The sequence below is a fragment of the Aquila chrysaetos genome, chromosome 10, assembly GCF_900496995.4.
Source record: "Aquila chrysaetos chrysaetos chromosome 10, bAquChr1.4, whole genome shotgun sequence".
NCBI classification, from domain to species: Eukaryota; Metazoa; Chordata; class Aves; order Accipitriformes; family Accipitridae; genus Aquila; species Aquila chrysaetos.
The window spans coordinates 37,255,763-37,283,321 of NC_044013.1; the positions used below are offsets into that span (position 1 = coordinate 37,255,763).

The following is a 27,559-nucleotide window of genomic DNA, read 5'->3' on the forward strand; positions in this document are numbered from 1 at the left end:
TGGCCTGGGTTTATTTATATTGTTGAGCTCTCTACAACTGGAGTACCCACTGAACATGAGGATCATGGAAAAGTTCCTAAATTGATGCAAATCTAATTTATTGTGCACAGCTCTCATATGAAACTAAGCCTCAGTTGCTGAAAAATAGACTTTTTTGGTCAAGATTTATGAAGTGCAGAGGTGATTTGCAAGTCTCACAATGAGTTTTAGCATATTTATGCAAATACAGGGTGACTCTGCATACAGCTGGGATCTTTTGGGTGCCTACCAGAACTGCCTTGGTAATGGTACCATGTATTTACACCAATTCAGAGGTAAAGGTATATAATGATTCCCAATTTCAACAAAACCAGCATTTTCTGATCATATTTTGACTAAATTGAATATAGCAATTTTTTTCTGGACTTGACACCTGATTTTCACCTTAGTCTGGACACGCTAATGTCTTTGTTTTTTCTTTTATGGAATTCTGATTAGATAATCCTGAGATCTGAAAAAGAGTTGGGGCCCAAAATGTCCCTTGGAAACAGACCATTGATTTTCTGGGTAGGGAAACAGTGATACAAAAATCATTCTGTTATATTTTTAGATTTATCTGTAAGAAAACTATAAGGTTATGTTAATTTTACATACCCTAAAGGTCTTGTTCACCAACTGAAATAATGTGTTAAAATGAATCAGGAAACAATGAACTATTCAAAAAACTGTGCTTTAAATGGTGCTTTAGGTGTGTGCCCTCAGTCACACATCAGGAGCCCATTTCAGTGGGGACAATACAATAGAGTAAATAGAAGGATACCTGACACTGTGTCCAAGAGGTGCTAGGGCCTGCTCAATCTCTGCTGTGTGTCAAGAACTGCAAAGGTCTTTGTGCACTTCTACACCTCAGGAAGGCTGAGTCTTCAGCCTGCTCATCCTAGGAGACGCTGGAAAAAGAGATACAAGACTTCATTCACAGCTACCCTGAGCACATCTTTAAAGATTAAATTTATGCCAGCGAAGCATAATCCCTTTTAGTTTTCTCAAACCATTCTGATTTCGGAAATTGAGGCGTTATCTCAATTATTTAAGTGTATGCTTCATTTTTTCTGAAGTACTCTGTGAGAAACTTGTGAAACATTCAATTTTAAGTTTAGTTCTTCTAGGCTCTTGAAGCTGTGAAATTATCATGTCCTGCGTCAGACATAGCATTGGAGGTGATACTTCGCTTGAGTAAACACCCTGGAGAGATTGCAGAAACCTGCCAAATCAGACCTTCTGCCTTCCACTAATTTCTAGATTCACCATTATGTACCTACGGAGCGTGCCCGACGATTTGTACAAAACCACACAGAGACGTACTCAAATAGTATCGTCAGCGTTTGAGGGCAGCAGAAACGCGTTCCCTGAGAGAAAGAGACGCGTCGAGGGAAACGCCGTTCTCCCCGAGCACCCCCAGCCCGCGGCGCGGGGCCTGGCTGGCGGCCCGCCCTCACGCGAGGCACGGCCCCCTGCCACCAGCCCCGGCGGCGACCCGCCGCCCGGCCCCACCCCGCCAGCGGCGGCCCCGCGCTTCGCCCCCTCCGCCTCCCTAAGAAACAACGGCGCCTTCACGGTTGCCGACCCGCCACAACCGGGCGGGGGAGCGGGCGGCGCCGGCCCCGCCACCCCCGGGCTGCCGCCCGCCTCACGCCGCCGCCGCGGTCTCCGGCCCCCGCCTACCCGCCCGTTGCCAAGGAGCCGCCGTTGCCATGGGAGGCCGCAGGGCGCATGCGCGCACTTGCGGAAGTGCCCGGATGCAGCGGGAGGAGGTGCTGCCGCCATATTTGCCCGGAGAGCAGGGAGCTGGTAGCTGCTGAGCCCCCCAGACCCATCGGCTTCCATCCGCCCCGTGCAGTCCCCGACGCCGCCCCGCCTGCAGGACATGGACGATCGGGAGGACCTCGTCTATCAGGCCAAGTTGGCTGAGCAGGCTGAGCGCTACGATGGTGAGCGCTGGCTGGGAAGGCCGTGCAAGGCCAAGGGGAGAGGGAGGGAGGGAGCGGCCACAAAATGGCGGCTGGGCGGGGAGGGGGGGCAGGGGTGGAGGAGGGGGGCACAGACAAAATGGCGACTGGGAGCGCCCCGAGGGGCTGGTGGAGCTGGGGATGGGGGGCCTGAACGAGTGGGGTGGCTTGGGCCTGGGCGGGGCCCGGTTCGGGGGGCGGTGGCGGTAGAAGCCGGGAATAAAATGGCGGCCGCGAAGGGCGAGTCCCGGGGGGGGCAGGGGAGCCGCCCCCGCCTCGGGGGGCCCGACAAAGAGACCCCACTACCCCTCATCCTACCGCTGACCGGCGCGGCTTGAGGCGGTTCCGTTCGGCCCGGGCCTTGCTTACCTTCGGGCCGGGCCTCGCCGAGCTCGGCGGTGTGGGGCTGAGGTCGGCTCGCCGCAGACAACGCCCAGTGCCGTGCTCTCCGGAAGGTGGGTGCCCGGCTCTCTCGGCCCCTCGGGAGGCGATGCTGGGGAGATGCTTTCTCGCCGTATTGGGTCCCGGCGGAGGGGGCTAGCGCTTTTCTTTCTCTTCCTTTGCCTTCGGTTGGAGATACTGCTGCCCCTGGCAAACCCAGAGCGAGCGAGCTCTCACCCTGGGGGGATCGAGTACATGATAATTCATTGCCTAAAGAAAACGCATATGCTTTCATTATGTGGTAGAAATTATTGCGGATCATTTTACTTTTCCAGCATCGTCTTTTCATTCTTTTTCTCCCGTAAGTTTGTGCGCTATGCCTGATTGTTTCATATCTGGGGAAAAAGTGGTAGAGGGGAGGAACTGGCAACCCTGGATGGTGTCTCTTGCCCCCAAAATGTCTGTCCTGCGACTGTTTCTTTAAACATATTTCCCTTGCATATAATAGAAAGGGCCTTTAATTTTCTCAATGATGTTATTCTTCTGGGACTGTTACTTTTGTCCTAAGACCTTATATTTATTCATTTAAAGTCAAACAAATACCCTTGTATGTAAAAAGTGTGAATGCAGTTACACTTCATTTAGAGGTAGAAAGACGCTCCAGATACTTTCTGTTCATAATTTTCCTAGACAACATGACCAGGTTCTTGCCAAATGACGTATTTTTACTGAGTTGTGTTTAGAAGGCTTCTGATAGCACTGTTGCAAAGCAGCTGAAAAATGCATGTTCTGGGAAGGAAAATAGAAACGATAACAAAAAAAAGAAGGCCTAAGTAAGACTCCCTTCTGTGACAGTTCCAGTAGGGAAATAAGGTAGAACTAAGAATTCTACTAAATGAGAGCAGTCAGCCTCCACAATAACTGTAAGGACTTACAGAAAAAATGGCCCCCAGAAAACCAGATGTTGGGGTACAAGTTAATTGACTTGGGCAGAGGGAAGCATCCAATTCCGTATTCCACAGTAAGCCTGCAAATTCTGCTGGGGGTTTGGGGTTTTTTTTCAGTGTCTGATTGCCTACCCTAAAGTGTGTGAGATGGGAAGATGCATTTCCTTCCCCCTGATCCCCAGACCAAATTCCAGCAGCATTCCTGGTGTTGGTTTGGTGAGTAGGGAGGAAAGAGTTCTCCACCTGAAATGGATGAGTCAGTGCAACTGAAAGTGTTGGCTTTGGTTTGAGTGGAAATGCAAGTTGGACATTTGGCCAACATCCTGGAGGATTCATCGTCTTTGGGAGCTTTTGAGGCATGACTGTCTTTCTGGTGTTATTCTTAAGTCATCGGTAAATCAGTTCATTATAAAGTAATCAGATTCTACCCCATTGTAGAGATCTGCAATGCAAAACAGACTTCCTGTCAACTAATAAAAATTTATTAGTAGGGATTGCCTTGGCGCAGTGTTTCCCTCAATGGACCTTTTTTCTACCAGCATCATGAATGTTTGCAAAACAAGCTGGCTACATCAAAATGTAAAGGACTTCTTATGCTGTATCGCTTCTGAATGGTAATGAGACTGTTACCATTTAGGAGGGAGCGCTAAACTTAAAGTTGTCATGTTTAAATCAATGCTGTGTTTTTCAGACTTCCAAAGTTTGTTGGAATCAAGTTGGGTAAACAAATTTAAGGTGCACCCTCTAGTTCTGCTAGCTGTTCTAAATGCATCTTAATGGATCTCGTGTCCCTGGTCTGGAAGAATATGTACTGTAGATACTGTTTTAGCATCTAATTCTGTATTCTAGTTCAGCTGAAACAATTAAAAATTTTTGGCATAATTTGTTCTTGGTTATGTGAAAAACTGCGATTCTGCCGAGATCATAGCTGAGACTGCTAAATAATTCTGTGAACAAAATTCTTTGGGGAGCACTATGGTGAAATTGTAAGTTATTCTTAATTTTCTCTTCAGTTTGATCTTTGAGATACATGAGCATAAGGTCACAGTTATTAATTGGCACACAAAATGGTGCAATGGTAAGTACTGCCTACAAATATGTTGGAATACAAATCTCTTGTGTGACTTGAAAATGTGTGTGGAATGACAATTTTTTATGTTTAGTGTTAGGATAGCTTTAAGATGTGTCCCATCTTCTTTCTCCTTGAGACTTTAAGAGAGTGGTGTGTGGTAGGTTGGGGTTTTTTTTAATGTATGTTTCATGGCATTTATAGCAGCGCTTACGGTGGGCATCTAACTAGCTTCTTTGCTGTTACTTACCTGACCCACTTACAGAATTTATGAGGTCTTGGAAGCTGTACTTGTGAATTGTTGGAAATCTAGGCCCGTATCTGTATTGTCCTCAGTATATTGGCCCAGATTAAGGGGACAACTTTCTAGGTACTTCTGCAGTGTAAGTAGCACTTAAGCCCTGATCTGTAGAGATATTAAGAGATTTGGATGTCTGACTATCTTCTCAGATCTGCTTAGGCATGTCATGACAAATCACAAAATGCCAGGAAGCTTACTTATAATACAGGAAGCTTTGTGAGAGATCTCACTTACTGCTGTTTCTTCAAAGACTATTATTAACAGAATAATATATAACTATAAATTGTCTTTTTTTAAAACAATTGGAGTAGGTAACATTGTGTTGGTTTGTGAAATTACCTTACTAATATGTGAGTTCTGTGTATTAAGAGAATGTGTGCATCTGCATTCCTGTAGACTGCTGCTGAATGTCAAAACCAATTCTTCATTGTGGAAGCTAGGTAACATCCTTCTTTTAATCAGGTGAGAAGCATGCTATGACACAAGGTAGACTGCAAGCAGATACTTTAAACAGCAGTTTTGTACTACAGGTCTTGAAGTATATGTCTTCAAACTTACATATGGTGTAACTGAGGTGAAATAGGTGGGGGAGGGAGTGTTCCCCCCCAAAACCAGATAATAGGTCAAGGTACAGGTTAAGAAGGAAAAAACCCCCCTATTTTACAGCTCTCCTGATTCCTAATACAGCAAGCTAACAGCTGACTCCTATGTTTTTGTAGATTGTCTATCAGGGAAATGTGCCTTTATTATGAAAGCAGTAAGGTGTGCAGCAATGGACTCAGTTCAAGATTTGAACCTGTTTTAGAAAAAATTCTCTCATAGTAACAGGTCTTGAACTTACAGCTTAATGAAGAATCAATCAATAAACTAAGTCACAAATTAGAATTTAAGTTGCATATTAATTTTAGTTTGCAGAGGACCTGTCTCTTTCAAGCAAATGTCAAGTGCACTTAAGTTTGTTTGTTTTTTCCTTCCCCCCACATTAATGGTTAGTACTTATACCTGTCTGTCAAAGGTCTTACTGTTCTAGTGATGTGGTATGACTGCTCTCTTTGTCTCTGAATTGGGTAGATGTGAAAGTGCTAAAAGGCAGAAAAAAATCTCAGTGTATCTCTAAGAAATGTAGGAATCTGAGGTAGGTAGAGTATGGCCAAGACAATGTTGGAGGAATTAGATTGTTAATTTTTTTTAAGTGATAATTGTTCACATACTGGGCCATAAAAATTGACTTCTGATCATGAGGACTTGTGTGAGAGAGGGCCTTTTTCTGTAATGGCCTTCTTGAATCTCCTGAAGGTACCAAGCGCAACCAAAGGCGACAGACCTCTACAGTTAGATAGTTTGGTTCTCTGCAAGGAGTCCGGAGGCTGAGTTGGTGTGTGTTACACTTGAGTACTTGTATTAGAAGATTACTTAGTAGCAGATCTCAGTCAAGTGGAGAAATGGATGATGAGGCTCAGTCTTTAGATTTGCCTAGGTTTGCTTTCAAACTAAAACTTTTGTTAAAAATACTGGAGAAACCCTCTTTTATTTAGAAAAGCATGTGTTCACAGTTTGAAGAAATAGTGATGACTTAAAAATCATGTTCTTGTTACAAGAAAGACTTGTGGTAGTCCATAGGATTGATTATGCAGAAAATACAACTGTTGCTTGGATAATCTGTTTTTAACCCATCTATTTCTCTGAATATAAATATGTACTTGTGCATAAAGGTACAAGTATGCTTTGTAGGACTGTATATTGCAGAGTCATGCAATCAAGTGTTGGAAGTGTCTTGGCTGCATCAGCCATTAAAACCTTATACAAGGAATAGCAGTATAACCTGCTGCTTTCTCCACAAAATCATAGTCTAAGCTACTGTGTGGGATGGATATTCTTTGGTATTTTTTTTGCCCTCTGCCTGTTGGTTGTCTTGACTTCTGGGAATATAGTTGTTAGGTTCTTTTATGCTCGTTTGTATGAAACTTCTACATTGTGGTAAGCATGGTGTGCTCTAGATAGGGAGCTTAAGATAGGATTGTCAATTTTTAGTACCTCAGTAGTTGCACCCTGCTTTTAATTGCCTGTAATAATCTACTCGGGGTGCTTCAAGCATATGAAGACCTTGAAGAAAAATCATGGAAACTTTTGTAGTGTGTAAGGGTAAATGTTGTGTTCATTTTATGCTTTTAGAAACTAAAGGTGCTGTGCTGCAAAGTGGGGTGAGCTAATTTTCAACAGGGAGTTGTCAGGAGGGATGTCCTCTCTTCCCAGGCTATTTCTCATGTTTACTCAGGTTCTAGTCTGACCCTTAGAGCCAGTTCAGTTCTCTAAATTATAAGCAAGATTTTTTTTTTTTTCTGAGCAGTTGTTTTCTGAGCTGGTGACCTGAATCAGCCAGTTGAGAGGTCAAAGAAGTGTTGAGCTGACATGATGGAATTGATAGGTATAGAGGGGAAAGCCACCTGCCTACCTTCCCACAAGCTGCTGGACTGGTTTAGCCATCTCTTAAGTCTTACTTGTCAAATGCAGGATTTCTTAAGAGAACAGAAAAACTTGATGTGGGCAATGTAATAGTGTGTTCAGAAGAAGAGTGCCTAATGGATGAAAAGATGAGCCCTACCTTCTCTTGGCTTGAATTTGGAGCTAATCATTGTAGTGAATAGGATGGTGCCCACTGATGGCAGGTGGAGGCCTGCAGTTCTAGGGAAAATGCAATCTATGGGCATTAATCTTCACAGTTACGCTCTTCACTTAATGAAGAAAATACGCTTGCCCCTATTTCTTCAGCTCGCTCTTGTGTTTGTGTGTGTTCTTAGCAGTTTGCTGCTACTAAGTTAGTACTTACTATTTGCTTCCATTTTTCTGGATAGCTTACAAATGTTAGCATGCTTCCCAGCACAGATCACTGTGTGATTCTACTGGTGATCCTTCTCCGTTCTGAACACTTGAGTCTTATATTCATACCCTGTTTCCTGTCTTTCAGCCAAGTGTTTATCCATGTGAGGACTTTCCTTCCTATCCCATGGCAGTTGAGTTCCTTAAAGAACCTTGGGTGAGGGACCTTGTCAAATGCCTTTGGGAAATCCAGGTAGACTATATCAATCATGTCTTCCTTGTCCATATGCTTGACTCATTCAAAGCATCACAGTAGATTTGTGAGGTATTACTAGCGTTTACAGAAGGCCGTGCTCTACAATGTAGTGTTTATGCATATACCCATTCAGGTTTTTTTGTGTAATTTTACCCCTTGTAAGTGTGATGTTAATGGGTCTGTAGTTCCTCTTGAGTGTCCGCTGGAACCCTTCTTGAAAATTGACATAGTGTTGGCTGCTTCGTGTTTGCTGCTGCTACTACTAAAGTCTTAACTGAGAGGTTATACACAACAGTTTAGGATCAGATACTTTGAGTTCTTGTGACTTGCTACTGATCATCTTTTGTTCATTCCAAGAATGAACAAGTACAAGACTAGTATTGTACTGAGTCTTCTCTGAATACTGGTTATGGTGCACAATCTTCTATGGTGAACACATGTGGGAAGACTTGCTTTTTCTGCTGTATTCATCACATCCTCCCATCACTCTGGATGCTCATTGGCAGCTTTTAGCTCCTGAAATGTTGAAATAGTGAGCAGCAGCTTAGAAGCTTGGAAATCTTGGTCTGGTTTATTCTTTTTGGACAAGGGGAACAGAAAGGATTAAATTTAAAACACAACTTCAATTTTTTGAAGTGCTGTGCTTCTGCTACTATTAACTTCCTAGTACTTAAGAATGCCACCTGGGTTTTCCTAAGGTTCATTTTGATTTGAGCCTTCAGTATGATGACCATCAAGTCATCCCCATCCCACCTTTATTCAACAAGCTCTTTTCTGTTCTTATTTTAACAAGCTTTCTCACTTAAGTAGTTCCTGTTTTGGAAGTTAAGCACACCACTAGTAGATTTTCTAGCTCTTGTTTTTCCTGCGGTAATGTTGAACCAGTGTGTGTGGTGGCAAGGGATGGTTATTTCAGCAGTAAGGTTGAAGTAGATTCTGTGTATTGTTGAAAATCAGATTAGGAGTGCCCCATCGTACGCTATGTAACTAGATGCTTCATAAAACAAACAAAAAATCGGACATCATGGTTAGTGAGAGACTTAAGCACTGTGATACCTGAACTAGAGGTTGCAAATACTGTAGTTTTGGCCCAACAGGCTCTCTTCTTTAGTGCATCAGCCCTTGTTTAGGCCAAGTGGTTTCTGTTAGAAGCACAAACTTTGATAGGACTGTCAGATAATGATGTTTGATACATGGTGCTAGTCCTTTGGTATGGTCTACTCTTTAAGTTTTGTATCCTATATTGTGAAAGTTTTTAGTCTTTCCAATAAATTCTGTGTAATCACCTGTTTCCATATTTCCTTACATAGGGATGTTCCAGTTCCCCCAAGTTGCTTGGATTTCTAGAGTTTGAGAAGCAACAAATACTTAAAGTTTCTCATCTTTATCTGGTAGAGAGGCATTCATTATTTTGTGGCCTAATAAGTTTCCTTATCGACTGCCCTTTGTACGAATTCTGTGGGTTGGCCTCTAGTATATGGTTATTAAACATACGCTTCTCAACACTTATAAACTTCCCGATTACTTTTTAGCTTAGAGTCAGGCATAATCTTTGTCTTTCACATGAAAACAAAACCCAATCCTAAGCCGCATACCAGGCTGTTTTAAAACTTTTTTGTAGGTAGCACTCAGTGTAGTGGCAACCACTATCCAAACCCTTTGTGTATCGCAAGCTATGCGTGTGTGTCCCTACTGTTACTTTGCAGTGGCTGGAGGTGAGTCAGCAATGTTTGCGATGAGGAGCCAAGCATCTTAATCATAGTAGTAGAATGTAGGAACTTAAAAAAATGGCATGGGCATTATTGCAGTTTTGTAGTATCTTAGGCAGTTGTTTTGAGTCTCAGTTAAATACCTTTTTTTCTGTAAGAATATACAAACCTGATCAGACCAAATGTCTATTTATTGTGATATTTCTTATAATGACCAACAGCAAATGCTTGGGGAAGGATATAAATCTAGGGCAAGCATGTCATTCTCCAGAATATTCCCTATTCTTCCACATTTTAGACTTTTGGGATTTCCTGCTCTGGTGGTGGCATGATCTGACAGTAGCATAATAAGGTAACAGCTGCAATCAACTGAGAGGCTGGAACTTAACCACTTAAACTACAATCTGTCTTTTTGAATCTGCATAACACTACTTTTTCCATAATGCAGTGTAAGCATCTCCGGATTGTGTATGCAATGAGTTGTCATTATTGCAGTAATCCTTCTTACTGAAATGTAATCTTGGACTAGTATTGTCCTGTGAATGGTCTCTGAGCTTTTAACCTCCTTGTGGAATCTTCCAGATAGGTAAAGCTGCACTTAGAGTATAGAATATTTGTTATGTTGGCAGGCATAGATAGCTTTATTTTTTTATAGAATTAGTTTTCTATTGGAGAAGATACAGGTAAGATATCATCTTGCTTTTGTGTTGCCTGAGTTCTTAAGATTATTCATCAGGCTTAAACTTTCAGGGCTGGCTGATGGCTTTACTGTGGAAGACCACAGTAATAATATTATGTATATACATAATAATCATTTTGTCTTGTTGAAATACCAGCCCAGATTTTTGTATTGTAAGTAAAATTGGGCTCTTTACTAAATTAGAAGCATTTTTCTCCAACAATTTTGTAGATAGGCTGATAAATCTTTTCTCTTTGGGTAAGATACTTGTTTATGGGTGGGATCCTAATCTGTCGTTGTGTATTTAACTAGTAACAGGATTAAGATTCTGAAGAGAAGACCTTTCAGTTCCTTTATCAGTGTATTGAGAGGCTATATACCTAGTATGAAGAGTTGGTGAAGCTTGAGGGTTTTGTGCTTCAGCACGAATGGAAGAAAACCTCAGGTGCTCCTCCCCACCCCACAGCGTCTTACTCTTGATGGCTATCACTTGGCAAAAAGTCTATTTGGCTTACTAAAAACGCGTGGTTGTAAAAATCTTGCGGTGACAAGGCCTGTTTTCTGGTAGTGGTTCTGAGAAGTTGACTGTTTTCTTTTGGCACCATTTTTTCCATGGTTATGGTGGTTCTACAGGATGACAGTTAATGACCTTTGCAGAAGACTGAAGAGATGCAACAGGGCTAATATGTAGTGGCAGAGGCTGCGCTGCTTGGTAGGACTGGGTCTTGGGTATGCCTCCGTAAAAGCTATTGCTCAGCTTAAATGTGGTTTGTCCTCCAGTGCAGAGAGATTTTGGACCTCTGGTTCAAGGGCTTGTAGATGTTTAGGCTAGCAATGGATAAAATCCTGCAGAAGCTAAGCAATTGATTAAATTTGTAATTATATGTTTGAGTGTGTTCTGAGAATCAGATACTCATTTACAGGGAACAGCAAGTCTTGTGTATAGTTTTTTTCCTTTAAATTTCCATGTTAGACAAATCTATGTCTAGGGAAGAGATTGTGAAGGAAACCTGTAATATAGTTGATAAAGCTTCCCCATTTTTTCCCCAGTTGTTACAATTTCCTGATACAGGCCAGAAGATCCTGGAAATTGTTACTGTATGTGTTTCTCAACCTCCACACTTCTGGAGTAATTATTACATGTGTATCATTGTTTATTATACAAGAGATAGGAGTGAATAGTTTTTTTTACTTCATCAAGAAGCAGGTTTTCTATAGAAGTGTTGTAGTACATACCATAGTATGGCTGAAGTGCTCTGTAGTTAATCCCAATTGGTAAAGCACAGAAGAACATAAACTGTTTTAAAGAAAAGCTAGATTTTCTGTAATATGTGTGTTGCTTTATGGTGGTTAGAGACTACCTGTGGGGTGCACAAGGTTGCAAGTGTAATTGAAAAAGACATCGTGTACTTCAGAAACCTGCCAGTTCCAGAGAAGGTATTAGTGTTGTTCAATTTTCTGTGGCTTTCATAACTTCAGAGAAGATCTAACAGGACAAAATTAATGTGATCTTGGTTAGTTAAGCTTGGCACACATCTGAAACCGTGCATGTTTGATTAAAGCATAATGGTCATACTGGGTCAGACCAAAGATTTTCAGAGTGATGGAGGATGCCTGGGAATGAGTATCATAGATGAATAGTATGGCATGACTAACCCCTCCTTTTTCTACACTTAAATTATTTGTATTTACATAGAGGATATATCTTCAGCTCAGCTCATGAACTTCAACAACTAATGGTTGAAGGGAGGGCTATGCATTCACAAATACAGGTTAGTTTCTTAAACTGCAGATGTAGTGCAGTTTCAATTACTCCTCTTATTTGAAGGCAGTTAGACATTAAGCTTAAAGACAAGCCCTGTGTTTCTTGCTGGAGCTTGGCAAAGGTACCCAAATTGCAGAGACTGCAAGTCTTAATTCCCATTTGTCATCTTTGTTCACAAAAATTAACACAGGCCCATTATCTTTGGTGTAGCTCAGCTGTTTTAAGAAACTTCAAAATACGAGATGACTTAACTTGCATAATTTAAAAAATTTACAGCTTTGAAATAAATTCTTTGTATAGATGGTAGGGTTGTCCTTCAGGAAATGAGTCATAGTGCTTGCATTATTTAAATTGCATATTGTAACTATATCACATTGCCTCTAACTTAGCTAGCTTAAATTACAAGACTGCATGCTTGTGTTAATATTAACTGTATGTATGTGGAGTGTTTTAGGGCAACTCTTGAAGTCTTCAGCAAAAACAGTTCACCATTTTGCAATAGAGTGGTGTTTTGTAAAAGTTTTATCAAATCCTTGGTGGATTTTTTTGTTACTTTCTGTGATTCGGAGAAGCAAAATCTACTGGTAGAGGTGGGGATTTTTTTTCCACTTCTGGTAAGAATAAGCCACTACAAAATTTTGTCCTACACATGTGGAGACCTGTTGGAGACTGATAACATTGTAAGCTCAACCTTCTTCCCTGGCAGGAACAGTTTCCATTGCTCAAATAGCTTATGCCTGTTAAGATTGTGATTTTTTGCACCAGAGGAAAAGATTGACAGTTAAGCTTTGTTAGTTTCCCATTGCTTGTGCTGCCATGACACAGCAGAACATAAGGAGGTAAAATAATGGGGGAGGGATGATGTGTGGGCAAGGTAAATAGGCCACAGAACAGTAAGGCATCATATTAGGGGAAGCATAGCCTAATAACATCATCGTGCTTTTGGCAGAAGCTAAGGATGTCATTCTAGTGTCCCTCTACCTGCAGATTTAGCTATGAAACAGTTGTCCTGTTGAGTAGATGGGGTAGTTGGGGCTTAGTCTCATTCATTAATGGTCTTGTTTTCTGTCTGTGGGATTCCCACCAGTTCTAGAAGGTGGAGGGTAAATGGTAAATGAACGGAAGCACTGTGTGGCAGGACAAAACCCAATTCCTGGACGTCTCCTACTAGGCTCTCAATTAGTATATATTTAACGTTTTTGGCTTTTATTTTTCTAATATGTCACAAGCAATCATAATGTGGTTAGGTAATGAAAGGATAATAACCTTCCTTAAGTGGTTCAAGCTTTTGCTTCCACTTGAGTGTAGGAAAGCTATATTTAGTAATAATTATTTTAACCTCAGGTTTCAAGTCCTTTTCGAAAGGTTTAAACTGTAAATATCAGTTTGTATTTTGTGTGTGACTTTTCATTGTAAATAGCTGCTTGGCATGGGTAGATATGGTTGCTCTGGGTATCCTCAGGATGACTTTTCTGTTACTTCTCCAAGCACCCAATTTTTCTTTTGGTGGTTTCCTCTTGGAACTTTGACTTGCTTCCCTAATAACAGTACTCATACTTCTCTACATCTACTTAAATCTGGATATTTTATTTTTTTTTGGTTAATTACCACGTTACACTGTATTCCAGTTGACAAATCAGTGGAGCATTCTAATTCTTCAGTTTATCCTTCCTTTGCCGAAAGCCAGATTACATTTGCTCATGCTTTTCTCACTATTCACTGCCTTTTCTGAAGCGCTTTGGAGAACACGCATTCCTGTGGGATTGTACTGATAACTATTATCCACTGTGAAAAATGTGCTTGCTGCTAGTGCTATATCCTTTTTGTCTGTCTCTTAAAACAAAACAAAAAAAAAAACCACAACAAAAAACCAGTTATCTTTTAAAGAATTTTTTTGGGACCCTTGTCAGATGCATTTAAAAGAACATCAGATACTTCTTTCTGTAGATGGTCGTTGATTTGTTTGGAACACTCGGTATAAAAGTGAGGAATAACTGTGTATGAAAGGAGGAGGGAGCCTATTTTCATAAGCTATCATTATCATACAACTTCTATTGAATGGTTTGAAAGATGCTTTAGCTATGAGAATAATTGTCTGACCTTTTCCTCCTAGAAATGGTTGAATCAATGAAGAAAGTGGCTGGAATGGATGTGGAGTTGACAGTGGAAGAAAGAAACCTGCTTTCTGTTGCATATAAAAACGTGATTGGAGCCAGAAGAGCTTCCTGGAGAATAATCAGCAGCATTGAACAGAAAGAAGAAAACAAAGGTGGAGAAGATAAATTAAAAATGATTCGGGAATATCGGCAAATGGTAAGATGTAGTTGGTGTTATGCCATAATGTCATTTAGTTAAGGTCCAGTTTTGTTACCCTTGCCGTAAGCTGCCCTGGTATTCTAGATTGCCTGCAGTGTGGTGACCTGTAATAAAGTGACAGTCTTGAAAGGATGAAGTTTGTTCCTTGTCTGAAGAATAAATATACTTAGTGAAGGGGAGAGGTTGGGTGTTCTTGTGTAAACACTTAAAAGGGCAGTAGACTCAAAGGAGAAAGGGAGGACTTTTCCTTCAGTGCATCTACATATCAGCTAAGCATTTGAACTGTGCTGGCACTTCGCTTCTTCCCTACTAATCAAGTGTGAGGCTGTATATGCTCAGGAGGCCTTGTTCTTTCCACTCCAACCTGACTTAGCCCAAGCAACTTTTTATTGGAAAAGTAGCCATGTCAAAGGAGGTGTATGGCTGTTAAGTTTCTACTTCTGATAAAAGTTGCTTTGGATCATACAGACTTTGACACTTGGTGCTGTTGCAGTACTCTGTCCTACAGGGTTCCAAATATTAACACTTAATTGAAATGCTAATGGGGAAGGATGTTCAGGGTTGTTTTTGGCATAAAAGCAGGCAGTGTAAAGCCAAATGGCCACTTTATTTAACTCCTTTACCTTGTCTTTTATCACTGTGGTAGTTGCATTTCATGTATGTTGGCCTTGTTTTGTTACTTTTTCTCCCAGATGAAAACTTGGCAGGAGTTCCTGTAAACTAAGTGCTTAGCAGTTGGATAACAGTGAATAGTTGCCTAGTTAGTCTTGTACAATTGAACTGGCAGACCTATTATTAGCTCAGACAGCTATGCCTGTGTTGAAATTAGTGCTGACAGAGTATGGCTTCTTTGACAGCATCTAGTTCTTAAAATGTAGATCTTGATTTTTCTTTCTTTGTCCCTAAGCTGGTCAGTTACACTGATAGCAGTTAAAGCAATCAATTGGGGATGAAGCACTCCATGTTCCTGGGAATGGGGGATGCTAAGATGTCATGGTCATCTCAACTGTGAAACTCGTATTTGTAATGACCTGTAGGGCTTTGTTATTTTCTCTCTCGAGAGGGGAAAAATTGATCCACATAACTTCATGCTGAGTCTAGTCAGTCTGTGCAACTTTACCTAAAATGGAGAACTTGGAGCAAGCTTTGACTTTCATCAGTAAGAGCTAATGAAACCTTAAGCTATTAGAAGAGTGAGCTGTTGTTTCCCCTCCCCTTCTCCCTTCCTTAAATGATGGTTTAGCACAGAGCAGGCATGCTCCCATACTGTTTAAATCCCACACATTTCTGCAGAGACTTAATCTCCATTATTTGAGGACAAGTGCCTCCACATGGTTCAGCTCTTCACTTCCAGAGAAACAGTGGGGTCTATTACATCACCTGGCACTGATTCATATACCACCAATGGAAATGAAGTTGGCTTGGAAATCTTTTCTCAGGAATGGCTCTGGACTACTTTCTGTTGACTCACAGGGTTTCTGTTGCTCCATGGAATTGTTAAAGTTGTGAGTTTCTAATTTTATGCTGGCATGCTGAGTGGATGAGGCTCTGCCAGTTACATACAGTCCCAAATACCATTTCTTGATGGATGTCTAAAATCTTTCTAACAGAACATATAAAATAAGACAATAGCTATCTGATGATTGTTTATATTTGTCTTACACTGTCTGCTTCCAGGTTCTTTTGCCAGCGTTTTGTGGGCGGTTACTATCTTCTGCCAAAGGTCCTTTAATAGTGAAAAGACTTTTTTCTTGTTTTTGGAAGGACTGTAAAAAAGGTGTTGTTCTGCATCTCTCTTTGTAAAGAGAGCAAGTATCATGCAGAACAGACTGCTGTGCAAGAAGTCTATGTATGTACTCCTTGAAGTATCTATTGAGAGAGAGTGCCAGATGAAGCGTAGTGTCATGCCAGCAGTATCTTCAGCTGTTGAATCCTTAAAGGGAATAGCTATCACAGTTGCTTTAGGTGGAAGAGCGCTGTGGATAACTCTAATGTAGTTCCATACTGGAGAAAGACTAGCTGTGTCTACTCAATTCTAGCCTGAGTTTTCCAAGAGGCTTCTATGTATCATCCGTAGCTGAAGACCAGGTCCTGTTTGTAGATGCTGGGAGACTTACTGTGAATTAGCATCTGCTATAAGGAGATTGTTAATGGGTTTGGCAAGATGGCATGGGGGCAGTAAGGGTCTGAAGAACACATTGCAAAGGTTTGGATGATGGTTCTCACTGTCACTGCTGGAACAACTAGCACAACTACCCTGTTGTCATGCTCAGTGCTTCTCTGAAGAGATAAGGTCCAGTGCAGGCTCAGCAGATTTTTGGTTATTATGCTTACTTTGTCAACAAATAGGCACTCTTGTAGCGTTTTTTCAGAGTAAGTTCAGTGGTGTTGGGAGACCCTAAAAGGCTCTGAAGGGGGGGGGGGGGGGGGGGGGAGCAACCAAAACACTTGCCTGGGGACTGACAGGCCAAGTTTAAAGCACTGGGGAGTTGGAAAGAACCAGCATCTCTAGAAAAACACATCCCTCTCCTACCACCAGAACCAGGCGTGACCTTGCTCGGCTATAGAGTGCTGCTTGAGTTGAAATGGAAGGTGTAGTTTGTGTGCAAGTAATTATTTGACGGTTTTGGTCTACATCAGTATTTACTGTCATTTAGTACATGGCTCTTAAAAATACTGGGAGTTTGTTTGAGCTACTAGCCAGTGTGACATGGGGCAGAACTCAAGGGATGATGGTGTTGTCAGAGTAGGGTTGGGCTGGTTTTGTCCGAGGCATATGCTAGTCAATACTGAGAGATGATGGAAGATGCCAGGCTGTGCCTTTACCCAAACCACTTAAGATAAATGTAGCAAAACACGTACATAGCCATGGGGGAAAATGCCACTTACTTGCTTCCTTTGTAGACAGGCTGCTTTTCTGGGTCCTGTGGCCATTTGGATACACAAAAGTAGAGCCCCTGGCTTTCTCATCTGACTGCATCTCTGTAGATGAGAACACACCAAGGCTTGTGTTCTTCATCCTTGAGAGGATGAAGTGGTGTATGTCTGCACATAATGCAGTTCACTTCCTTGCGGTAAAACTAAATCCCTTTCCTAATAGCATAGGGCAAGTATTCACCTTCCTCTTACTGGTCTGTATTTGTGGCATGTGAGAATGTGTGTTTCTGGTGCTCTGACTTAAAACCTGGGTTGTATTCTGGGGCAGCTGCAGGGCTCTCTTCTTCCCCTCTTAGAAAGGTTAGGCTATGAATTGGCATAAATGTGGGTGGTCTGTCTGTTTGTTTTGGCAGAGGTGGGAGGGAGGTAGGTTACAGGCTTTAGCAACTGTTTCCTACTGTTCTAGTTTCATGTTGCATGTCAGTTGTGAGGTGCAGCTATTTTGGGGGCTATGTATTAAAACAGGTCAAAGAACTAGTACAGGCTACCCTTCCCCTGGTTGCTTCTGATAAGTTTCCTTATTTAGATCACCAGGTGGTTTACAAGTGTTTGTATCTGCTAAGAACACAGTCTGGAATCTGATGAAGCCAGCACTACCACTAAAATAAAGAGGGGCAGGTTGGATTGCAGGGGCTTCTACACACTCATCGGGGTGAGCAGTCTTTCCTTGCTGGTCAGACCCTGTAGTGCCATATGTCATACTTGGAGGTGGAATGGTGATAGACCCTAAACCTACCTTTTCTGAATGCTCTGAACAGGCCTAGTGTGGGCTCTCGTGCTCATCTGCTGCTTTGCAGCGTTCATTGAGCCACTCTGTCTAGAACAGATCCTTTCTGTAAAAGAGCTTTTAGGGTTTTGTTGTGGGTTTTTTTGTTTTTGTTCTTAATCAACTTGATTTGTATTAAAACTTTTTAAACTAAGCTTGGTCAGGACATTTACATTGCCCTGGACAGCAGCTGACCTCTGATAACTTGTGTGACTGATCCTTTAAGCAAAGCTGAAAAAGGTCTGTATGAGATGAAATAGAAGTTTGTACATGTATGGTTATTTAACAGAAGAGGATTAGAAACTGATTTAATTCTTTGCAGTTTTGCTGAAGATCTCTCTGCAAAAGAAGTCATTGAAAAAGAGGATCAAGAGGAAAGAAGTTTGCAGGAACTGACTGCTGGCCAAAGGTTTTATAGCTTTTGTAGCCCAAGAATATATGAAGTAGACTCTTCTCAAGTGACCATATTTCAGCAACTTCCTTAAGCATTTGTCACATAACTTTAAGTATAGCATCTAACTTCCTCAATGTTAGGGTATTCTGACATGGTTTATACATGAAATTTGCTGTAGATTAATTTCTCTAAAGGAACTTTTGCAAATCTGTTAAGTCATTTTGTACAAATCAGTATGTGTATATATGTGCCAGTTTAACATTTATTGTGGATCTATAATTTTAACAGCTTTTGAGGGTAGATGTTGTGGTTACAAACCCTAATAGTTTGGGAGCTATATGGTGATAAAAATATTGCATGGCAAGAAAAATGCTTAAAGAAAGAAGGAAAGAAAACTGCATGGGTGGGAGGATAGGAAGGGATAGTGGACTAAGTGGGGCTGCTCTTGTGATCCAAGACATGCAGTTTCTGGTAGTTTCTTGTAACTGATGTTGATGCCTTTGCTTGAAAACCTCTACTTTATAGTACATAAAAGTAGCTTGAGCCAGAGTTGTCTTCAGCTATAGCTATGAAAGTTACTGTGAAATCATGAAAGAGCAGCAACAGGTTGCTATCTGCACTTAACCAACCACTCCTACTGTGAATGACATGGGATGCTCAGAGCAAATATGGTTTTGGCAGTGTTGATGTCAAAAGACAGTTTTTAGCTTTTTGGGGTATGCTTAGTTTCTTTGCTTTCAGATGTGAAACTCTGTGGTAAAACCTAACCTCATAGACCTTGCTTTGTATTCTAAATTAGAAAAATTGAAGGTGATGTGACCATGTTTTCAACTTCGGCTATTAAAATCCAATATCTGTTTTTAAATAAGGCTTTATATTATGGGTTTTCTTTGGCCACAGATCTTGCTGTTAGTGTTGATGATTTCTGCTTTTTTCTCTGAGTTGCTGTGCTTTGCCTTTTTTGCCTGCTTCTGAAGTCTGTATCTTCTGGAGTGTTTTTTCCTCTTGTATCTGACCTTTTTGTTTGTGTGGCACACCTTTATTCTGTTATGTTACTCCATGATTTGTGTCTTAAGGCTCTTCTGTTAAAGCTGTGTCTCCCAAGTAGTCAATAGAAACTTGTTCTGAAGGTGCCATTTAACTCTGGGGTGTAATGGAGTTTAGCAGATTTGTATTATCTTCAAATTGTCCCCTTCACCATTGCCACTTTTAGGGCAGCCTTTCAGGATCAAAGTAAGGATTTAGGAGTTGTGCAAGCCTTGCAATAAGGAATTATATCCTGAGACAAACTTAATGCAACTGTCTAGCAAGATATCTTCCAGGGAATTTATAATTCCATTATTCAGTTATGCATTTCATCATACATCAGTCCTTGCCTGTTTTGTGTGCCAGCTAATTACGCAGAACTGTTTTGCTTAATGCACCTGTGGAGCAGCTGAATTTTTTTTTTTTCTTCTGCCCTCCCCCTCTTTGGATTTTTATGATGTTGCCTGTTTGATATTTGGATATTTTTGAAATAGCTCTTAGTCTTATGTGCTAACCTTGCCTCCTCTTTTCATTTTGGTTGTTTTTGTTTTTTCTTTAATAGGTTGAGACTGAACTGAAGTTAATCTGTTGTGACATTCTGGATGTACTGGACAAACACCTCATTCCAGCAGCTAACACTGGCGAGTCCAAGGTTTTCTATTACAAAATGTAAGTATCTTCTTGTGAGGCAAGGACCTCTTATTGTCTCTGAACTAGAGACAGAAATAAAGTAGCTCTACATGTGTTTTCTGCCTACTCAACCACAGTAACTTCTAGAAAGAGGGCAGTTCAGTCATGCCTAACCAATAGCCCTTTTTGGCAGCCTTTGAGGTGTTAGTGTTCTGATTGTGTGGTTTTGGATAGAAACTGTTGTTTGGAATACCGTCATGAGAACTTAACATAAGCTGTTGTGCAGCTCTTGGATGTAAGAAACAACCGTTTTTGTTAATTGAGCTAATAACATAGAAATCACATCCCTGCTTCAGTGTTTTCTTGCATGAGCTGTACACTCCTCATAAAGAGAAGAAAACTGGTAACTGTCGTGTAGTGTCAGCTTCAAAATTGCATTATCAAATGAAACTTGGTCTTGGAGTATGTTGCTGTTGTCACTGGTTTGATGCATATTTTGTACTTTCTGAAGCATAGTTTAAATCTTGAAATGATCAGAGAGGGTTTTCCCCTGTAGTTGAATTATCTCTATCCTTTAGATGAAAAACTTGCCTAAGTTTAGGTGAGATGCAGTTGCACAGAGACACAGTTTGGTAATGGAGAAGGTAATACTATGATTTTGTGTACTAATGCAAGAAAATAGGGCAACCCAAACTGTTTTACCTGCCTGATGGTTTAAAATTCACTCAAGTACTAATGCACTGTTGTCTAGACAGTAATTCAGCAGCAGTGTCCTTTGTGTGTGCTGTTAATTTAGTGGCTGGTGGGGAAATAAGGCCTACTGACTTCTTACTGTTTCTGTTTTCAGGAAGGGGGACTACCATAGGTATCTGGCTGAGTTTGCCACAGGAAATGACAGGAAGGAGGCTGCAGAGAATAGCTTGGTGGCTTATAAAGCTGCTAGTGATATTGCAATGACAGAACTCCCGCCAACACATCCTATCCGCTTAGGACTTGCGCTCAACTTCTCTGTATTCTACTATGAAATTCTTAATTCTCCTGATCGTGCCTGCAGGTAGGTAGTGAGTGGGAAGATGGAGAAATTTCATGTGAATACCAAACAAGCCAGAAGTGATTGCTACTTGGGTAACAGCTTTTCCTCAAGAGGAACGCTGGGCTGGCTTTCTTCCTGCTAGTAAATGACTTGCTCTGTTTGAGGTCAATTCACTGGATAGGTTTTCAACTTTGCCATTTTCTTTTGAGTCCAGACCCATTTGTTTATCTGGGAGTAGATCATGCATGAGAAGCAGAATAGTGATAACCTTGGATTGATCAACTAATGGCAGTTTAACAGCTTGCCTTGTTAACTCTGTGCATGCCTTTATCCTGCAAAAAGTATGAGGTGATTTAACTTGCCCCTTTTGCTGTTGGCTATTATACAAGGTTAGAGGGATCATGTTACTAATTTCTGTGAACTGTGAGCGTGTATAGAATGACAATAGCTCATCTATCTATAGGGGTCCAGCTCATATGAGCATAAAAGTGATGATTGAAGCAACTACTGTCTGTCTTCTATTCCTGTCATTGCAGGTTATGTAATACACTTCCTTTTAAGCTTTTAGTAGACCCTGATCACTTGTACCGCAAGATGTAGAAATGTTTAATAAAACCAATATTCTTGAGTAAAAAGGTTTTTAAGCACACAAAGGTACTGGTTTTGGATGGAAGCTATTTGGATTAACATCTACACACCGTTAAATAACGTAAAAATTTGTTATAGAAGCTATGGATGTCATGTAGCCAAACTAGAAGATAGGTGTTCTGAGGCACAGGTTTATCGTGTGTGTTTCTGGATTCTGTTTAGCAATATATGTTAAACCTGATTTGTTCTGTGCTTATAGGTTGGCAAAAGCAGCTTTCGATGATGCTATTGCAGAACTGGATACACTGAGTGAAGAAAGCTATAAGGACTCTACACTTATCATGCAGTTGTTACGTGATAATCTGACACTATGGACTTCAGACATGCAGGGTGATGGTAAGTAAACTGTGCTCTAGAACGCTGCTCTGCCCAGAAACCAGAGCATGGAAATGCACATTAGTTTGATGTTTTACTTCTGTCTTTCCTAATAATTGACCCTCCTGACCTTCTGTTTTTTCTTAACACTGGTTAAGTTGATAGGGGTGCCACTAGCTTCTTTTGAGAAGCTTTTCAGCTCTCACCTGAAGGAAGGAAGTGTGGAATCAGTAACTTTTTTTTCTCCCTACCTGGCTGTTTAGGCATCTGTGATTGTTTTAAAAGCAGTGACTTCATTTAATTTGGCTTTTTTTCTTATGGCTTTTCATGTTCATATATGGTTGTCATTCCAACCAGGTGTGAATTTCCAGTGCAGGAAGAAGTTTCACAAATGGTCTATAGTTCCTAGTTCCCCTTTTTTGAGGGGTTGATCAACATTTCTGTTGGCATTTTAGTGGAAGATTTACTGCCATCATACTAATCATTTCACCTTACAGCACCTTCTGTTATCTTTTACTCTACTTAGGAAGAATTGAGTATGAAGAGAAAAGGAAAAAGGAAAAGGGATTTTGTAAAATACTTTTATCAGGGAAAAAAAAAAAGCTTGAAGAAATCTAATTTGCTATTTGAGATGTTTGCAGTACTTTAATACTCCCAAAAATGCTAGGTTGTGACTTGTAAAGTGGGCTATTGCCAGAGCAAATATTGAATATATCCCCTGGCAGTACCAGAGGGTGGGACATTGATTGCTTCTGTTTACTAACATCTGATAGTTATTTAAATTTTTAGAAGTGTTTTTTGGCATACTGAATGGACTTTTTCCTCTTACGCTTTTGCATACAATGCTAAATATAAATTTCCTCTGTTTAGTTTTTTTTGAGTTACACCTTCTGTTTCACTAATTATTGGTAGTGAATGAAATGTTCTCTGTCTAGAAAGACTAAACTTGTGTTTTCTTCTGCAAAAATTATGTCGTGGAGAGAAGTGGAAATAGCTGACCTTCTTTACTTCTAACTTGGAGGGGGGGAAGTCAGTCCTGTTTGAAGTATGTTAGGTACTTAGAAATGCACAGGGGTTTGAAACAACATTGCTGCTTAACTTCAGATAAATAAATGAGTGTCTTAAATTTTTTTGTAAGATGTTACTTGAAGTATGGTGATAGCAGTAGAGTGTTACTTTGGAGTATTTTATTGGTGTAGTGTCCATTTGAAAGCAATTGCAGAATCTTTAACTTTTTACTGACTACCTGTTTTTGTGTAGGATTGATGGGTTTGTTTTAAAGAAATACTGTTACTCAGTAGCTTCTAGCTCTTTGCATAGATCATGAGTACTGAATGTTGCAGGCCATGCTTTACCCCTGTTTCTTTGGGCTTTTGACAGAACTGGGAGAACTAAATGTGTGGGGTCTTGGATCCTAGGTTACCCTATGTCCTAGTGCTTAAGTCTCTTGCAAGGGACCACACCCTGCTTTCAAAGATGTAAGATTATCTAATGGCACAGAAGCATATGTGTATATCCTGGATGGATCCTGTACAGCCTCTGCTCTAAGTACTGTAGGTGTTATTAGATGCCTTCCTTGCTGCCTTCCTTGCCATGGTTAGATATTGAAAGAGAAATTTTGTTCCCAATTCCTACAATTAAGATATGACCTTTTATTTTTTTTTTATGGAGCTAATTATCCTGGTGCTCTGTGGGAATGCTGAGGAAGCCATTTCGGTGAAGTAACAAGGCTGGATTGCTGTTGCAAGATAGCGTTAGAACATCTTCCAAAAGCTATCTTTATTTGCATGTGAGCTGACTACCATGTCTCGTGTATCTTGTATATTGTAGAAGTTCACGATTATTCATGGAGGTTCTTTATATTTCTTTTTCCATAATCTAGATTCAAATTGGTTTCATAATTAGCTCCATAGCATAAAAAATAGATATTTATGTTCTTCCTGAAGTATTTCAGTTTATCCTAGTTATTGTTTATGATGCATGCGAGAGATTATGATAACAAAATTTAAAATACTGCAGAACTACTTAAATTTGTGGTGCAGTTCAAGTCCACAAAAAATACGGTGTTTATGCATAATGTTTAGACATAGGTGGAAAGTTAAGTTTTCTCATTTCTTCATGCCATGTTAATATGCCAACTGAGTGCATTTAAAACTGTTGCTTCCAGAACTCTGTATTTCCAAAATGGGTAGAGCCTTTGAAGATTGGTAAAAGTTAATAGCGGCACTGGGAAAGATCATCACAATTATGAGTTTCCTAAGGGGTGGGGGAGACTTGAAAAAGGCTTGTTCTTTTGCATTAAGCTTTTGCCTGTTTTGATTTCAGGTGTGTAGGTTGTAGGGAATGACTTTCTAAAATCAGGTGTTACTCAGCTGCTACACTTTTCCATCTCATTTACTGTATCTTTTAACCATGTCATAGACAAGCTGTTTTAGTTTATTTTCATGCTTGTAATGTCGTCTTCATATGATTCCTGTTTTCCCCTTCTTTCCTGCTGTATAGATTCCTAAAGGAAAGTCCAACTGTTCATTTCCTAAAAACTCTACTTTGTAAGTCTTCGTCATGGCTTAATGAACTTTTCAGCGTCAGTTTTCTTCCAATCACTAATGTGGCTTGCCTCTGTCACCTCTCGCTGCTGATAAATTGCTTGTATCTTTGACTCCATTCCAGGGCTAAGCAATGTTCTACCAATTTGTGACCTGTTACCCCTACCTGGGTCCAATATGCTTGACTAAGATCCAAAGTAACTTACGTGTTTGGGAATTGAGCTGCATACCTGGATGGATATTAAGAATATTTGGGCATGAAAAGTACTTTCACAATCGCCTGTTACAGGAGTATTTGCTTAAGTGCGTTGGCTAGAGCATGCTCAGATCTTCTTTTAATCATCTTTCTGGGTTAGGGCCTCTGCTTTTCTGTCTTAAATGATGTGTTATGTAATTTTAAATGTAAATATTATTGTTGTTCAATGTCAGATGTCTTGTGTTCCTAGGCCACCTCTTCCAAAATCTACCTTGTATTGTACCTGGTGATAACTCGGAATCTGGACATGCTCTGAGCAGGCATTCTGATTATATGCTGAAAGTCATTAGTCTCATTTGATTGGATTTTATTGCAAATTAATTTTTTGAATGGGTAGTTTTTGTTTATTGCCCTTAAGAGAGAGTACCATCTCACATGGTTAAGGATAATTGTAAAGAAAACATTTTTCAGTTTCTCTTATCAATTAACTTAATCGTGCATGTGTTATGGCACTAGCTGAAGTACATTAAATTTTCTCCTGTTGCAGTAGAAATTGGGCAAAGACGTGCAGAAGGCATTGCATGCATCTCACCCAGCGGCAACTGAAGTATAACCAAACACTTGCTACCAGAGTCTTTATGGGTAGACTTCATTTCACTGCATGTGGCAGCCTGGTTGAATAGGTCTAAACTGGCCGTTTTTCAAGAGAAATTAATTTCCACAAAATGTTTTCCTTTAACCTCAAGCCTAGGGTTTCTTGTCATGCTGGACTTGAAGTAGGGATGGTTTTTTGTGCTTCTTTTGGTACCTTTAGTAATACGTACCATCAGTGTTGTTTTATAAAACTGACTGCAGTACTTCGCTGTTGTTGAGACTTGAGTAGACTTGGGCAGAAAAAGTTTAATTTCTGAAAACTGTTTTGGTCTCATTTCTGTAGCTAGTGAATAGATGTCCTTAAGGCTCTCTGGAGTAGCGATGAGGTTTTTGCGAAGGTATTTTCTGACTTAAGGATGTTGATCTACAGCCACTCTGATGACTTCTGTCTTGGCTGTTCATCGCTTGATCAACAGGACTGATCACATGCGCAGTCTCAGTTTTCAGAAATGGTGGTTTGTTGTTTGTCCTTACGACAGAGTACGTCTTCTAATAGCCTGTGCTACAGTTCTGTATTGAATGTGATGAGGTGATTATAAGGCTTAATTTCCATGGAAACGCTTCACTCGAGAACTGGCTATGTTAGGAGTGTGTGTCATTTATGCAAGTGTGTGAGTGAGCGTGTGTACTTGCATGAAACTATTAATCTCTAGACGCTTGTTAAGCCACTCTGCAGGTCTCATTTTTAAAAGTTAACGTCTTCCTTACTTTTAAATACTTTCATAGGTGAAGAACAGAATAAAGAAGCGCTGCAGGATGTGGAAGATGAAAACCAGTGAGACACAAAGGCCAACAAGAGAACCCATCTCTGACCACCCTTCCCCTTCCCCACAAAAACCCTCAGTGTCACTCTGAGAACCACCAAATCTGACTTTTACATTGGGTCTCAGAATTTAGGTTCCTGCCCTGTTGGGTTTCTTTATTTTTATTTTTTTTACACAGTTTAAAAGTTCTTAAAGGCAAGAGTGAATTTCTGTGGATTTTACTGGTGCCAGCTTTTAGGTTCTTTAAGACACTAACAGGACTGCATAAAGGCTCTTTCAGCATTACTGTATTGTCTCCTGCCAGATGTGGCGAGATTGCCATTAGAAGTGGATGCTACACCTGAAGGCCGTTCAGACTTGTAGGGGAGAGATTTGTTATGGCAAGGTAGTGCGCATGTGGTGGCATTTTTCTTTTTTTATAACTGTTTAAACTGAATTTTATACCAATGTTTAAACTTAATTGGGTGTTTAGCTTGAAGTTACAGGTTGCATTGGGACATATTGTAGTGGTTTTACTGTATAAAAACAAAAGTTTCCAAACTGCTGAAATGTTGCTGAAAATCATGGTGCTGGTAACAGTTCAACAATCCGTGGCTGCTCATTCTTGCCTATTCTTTACTTTTCCTCAAAGCAGGTTAGCATTGAAGGTGGCATTGATAAGCCTGCATGCGTGTTCAATATTTTTTCTTTCTCCCTCCCCTTTCCCCATCTCCCTTCGCTCGCTCAACCTCTTTTGTTCAGTATGTGTAACTTGAAGCTAATTTGTACTACTGGATATCTGACTGGAGCCACAGATACAGAATCTGTATTGTTCTTACTGAAACACAGCATGGAATTAACATTAAACTTAAATAAAACAAACCTAAATTAAAAATGCCAAATACTACTATGACTTTCCTTTATATTTTAGTTATTTCAGCAAGAATAACTTTCTCTTGTTGCTTGTAATAGGAACATTTGGAGGGGGGGAGAGAGAGAAGTAACCACATCAGTCTTCAGACATGAGATAAAGTAAGATCCCGGTCTTGTAAGTAGTACAGCTGTGAGACCAGCCTTCTAGAAGACAGCCTGCTTTGCATCAGGAGTTGTCAGAAGCTCTTCCACGCCATTTATTCAGTATTTCCCTACCTGAATGCACAAAAACTTGTGATCTGGTTGGCGCATTCCTCTCACTTGCCCTTACAGCACTCTGCATCCAGTCCAGTTCTGTGGATGGAGAGAATATCTTAATGTCCATCCTGCTTAGCTGATGTCCTAGAAACCTCTTCCTAGGAACGATCTGCTCCTCGTACTACACGGTAGCGGGGCTACCCTCTGTAGACAGATTGGGCCCCAGAACCAAAGAGATTCAGCAGGGCTGTGTGACAAGTGAGGGGAAAAAAAAAAATCATACCCTCCCTCTCAAAAAATTAAGAAATGTGATGA

At 40.6% G+C, this 27,559-nt stretch overlaps 1 protein-coding gene across 2 annotated transcripts; it reads left to right on the top strand.

Annotated features, from left to right (window-relative positions):
• The first annotated feature begins 1,741 nt into the window (after positions 1-1,741).
• On the top strand, positions 1,742-27,015 carry YWHAE (tyrosine 3-monooxygenase/tryptophan 5-monooxygenase activation protein epsilon). Of its 2 annotated transcripts, XM_030027184.2 has the most exons (7): positions 1,742-1,967; positions 14,023-14,222; positions 19,911-20,017; positions 20,826-21,032; positions 21,859-21,995; positions 24,477-24,523; positions 26,097-27,015. In XM_030027184.2, the coding sequence occupies exons 1-6, from the start codon at positions 1,904-1,906 to the stop codon at positions 24,482-24,484; spliced, it is 723 nt and encodes a 240-aa protein (XP_029883044.1). In that variant the 5' UTR covers positions 1,742-1,903; the 3' UTR covers positions 24,485-24,523; positions 26,097-27,015. The 2 variants fall into 2 exon arrangements, with proteins under 2 accessions (XP_029883044.1, XP_029883043.1); XM_030027183.2 differs by lacking the exon at positions 24,477-24,523.
• Positions 27,016-27,559: the final 544 nt, after the last annotated feature.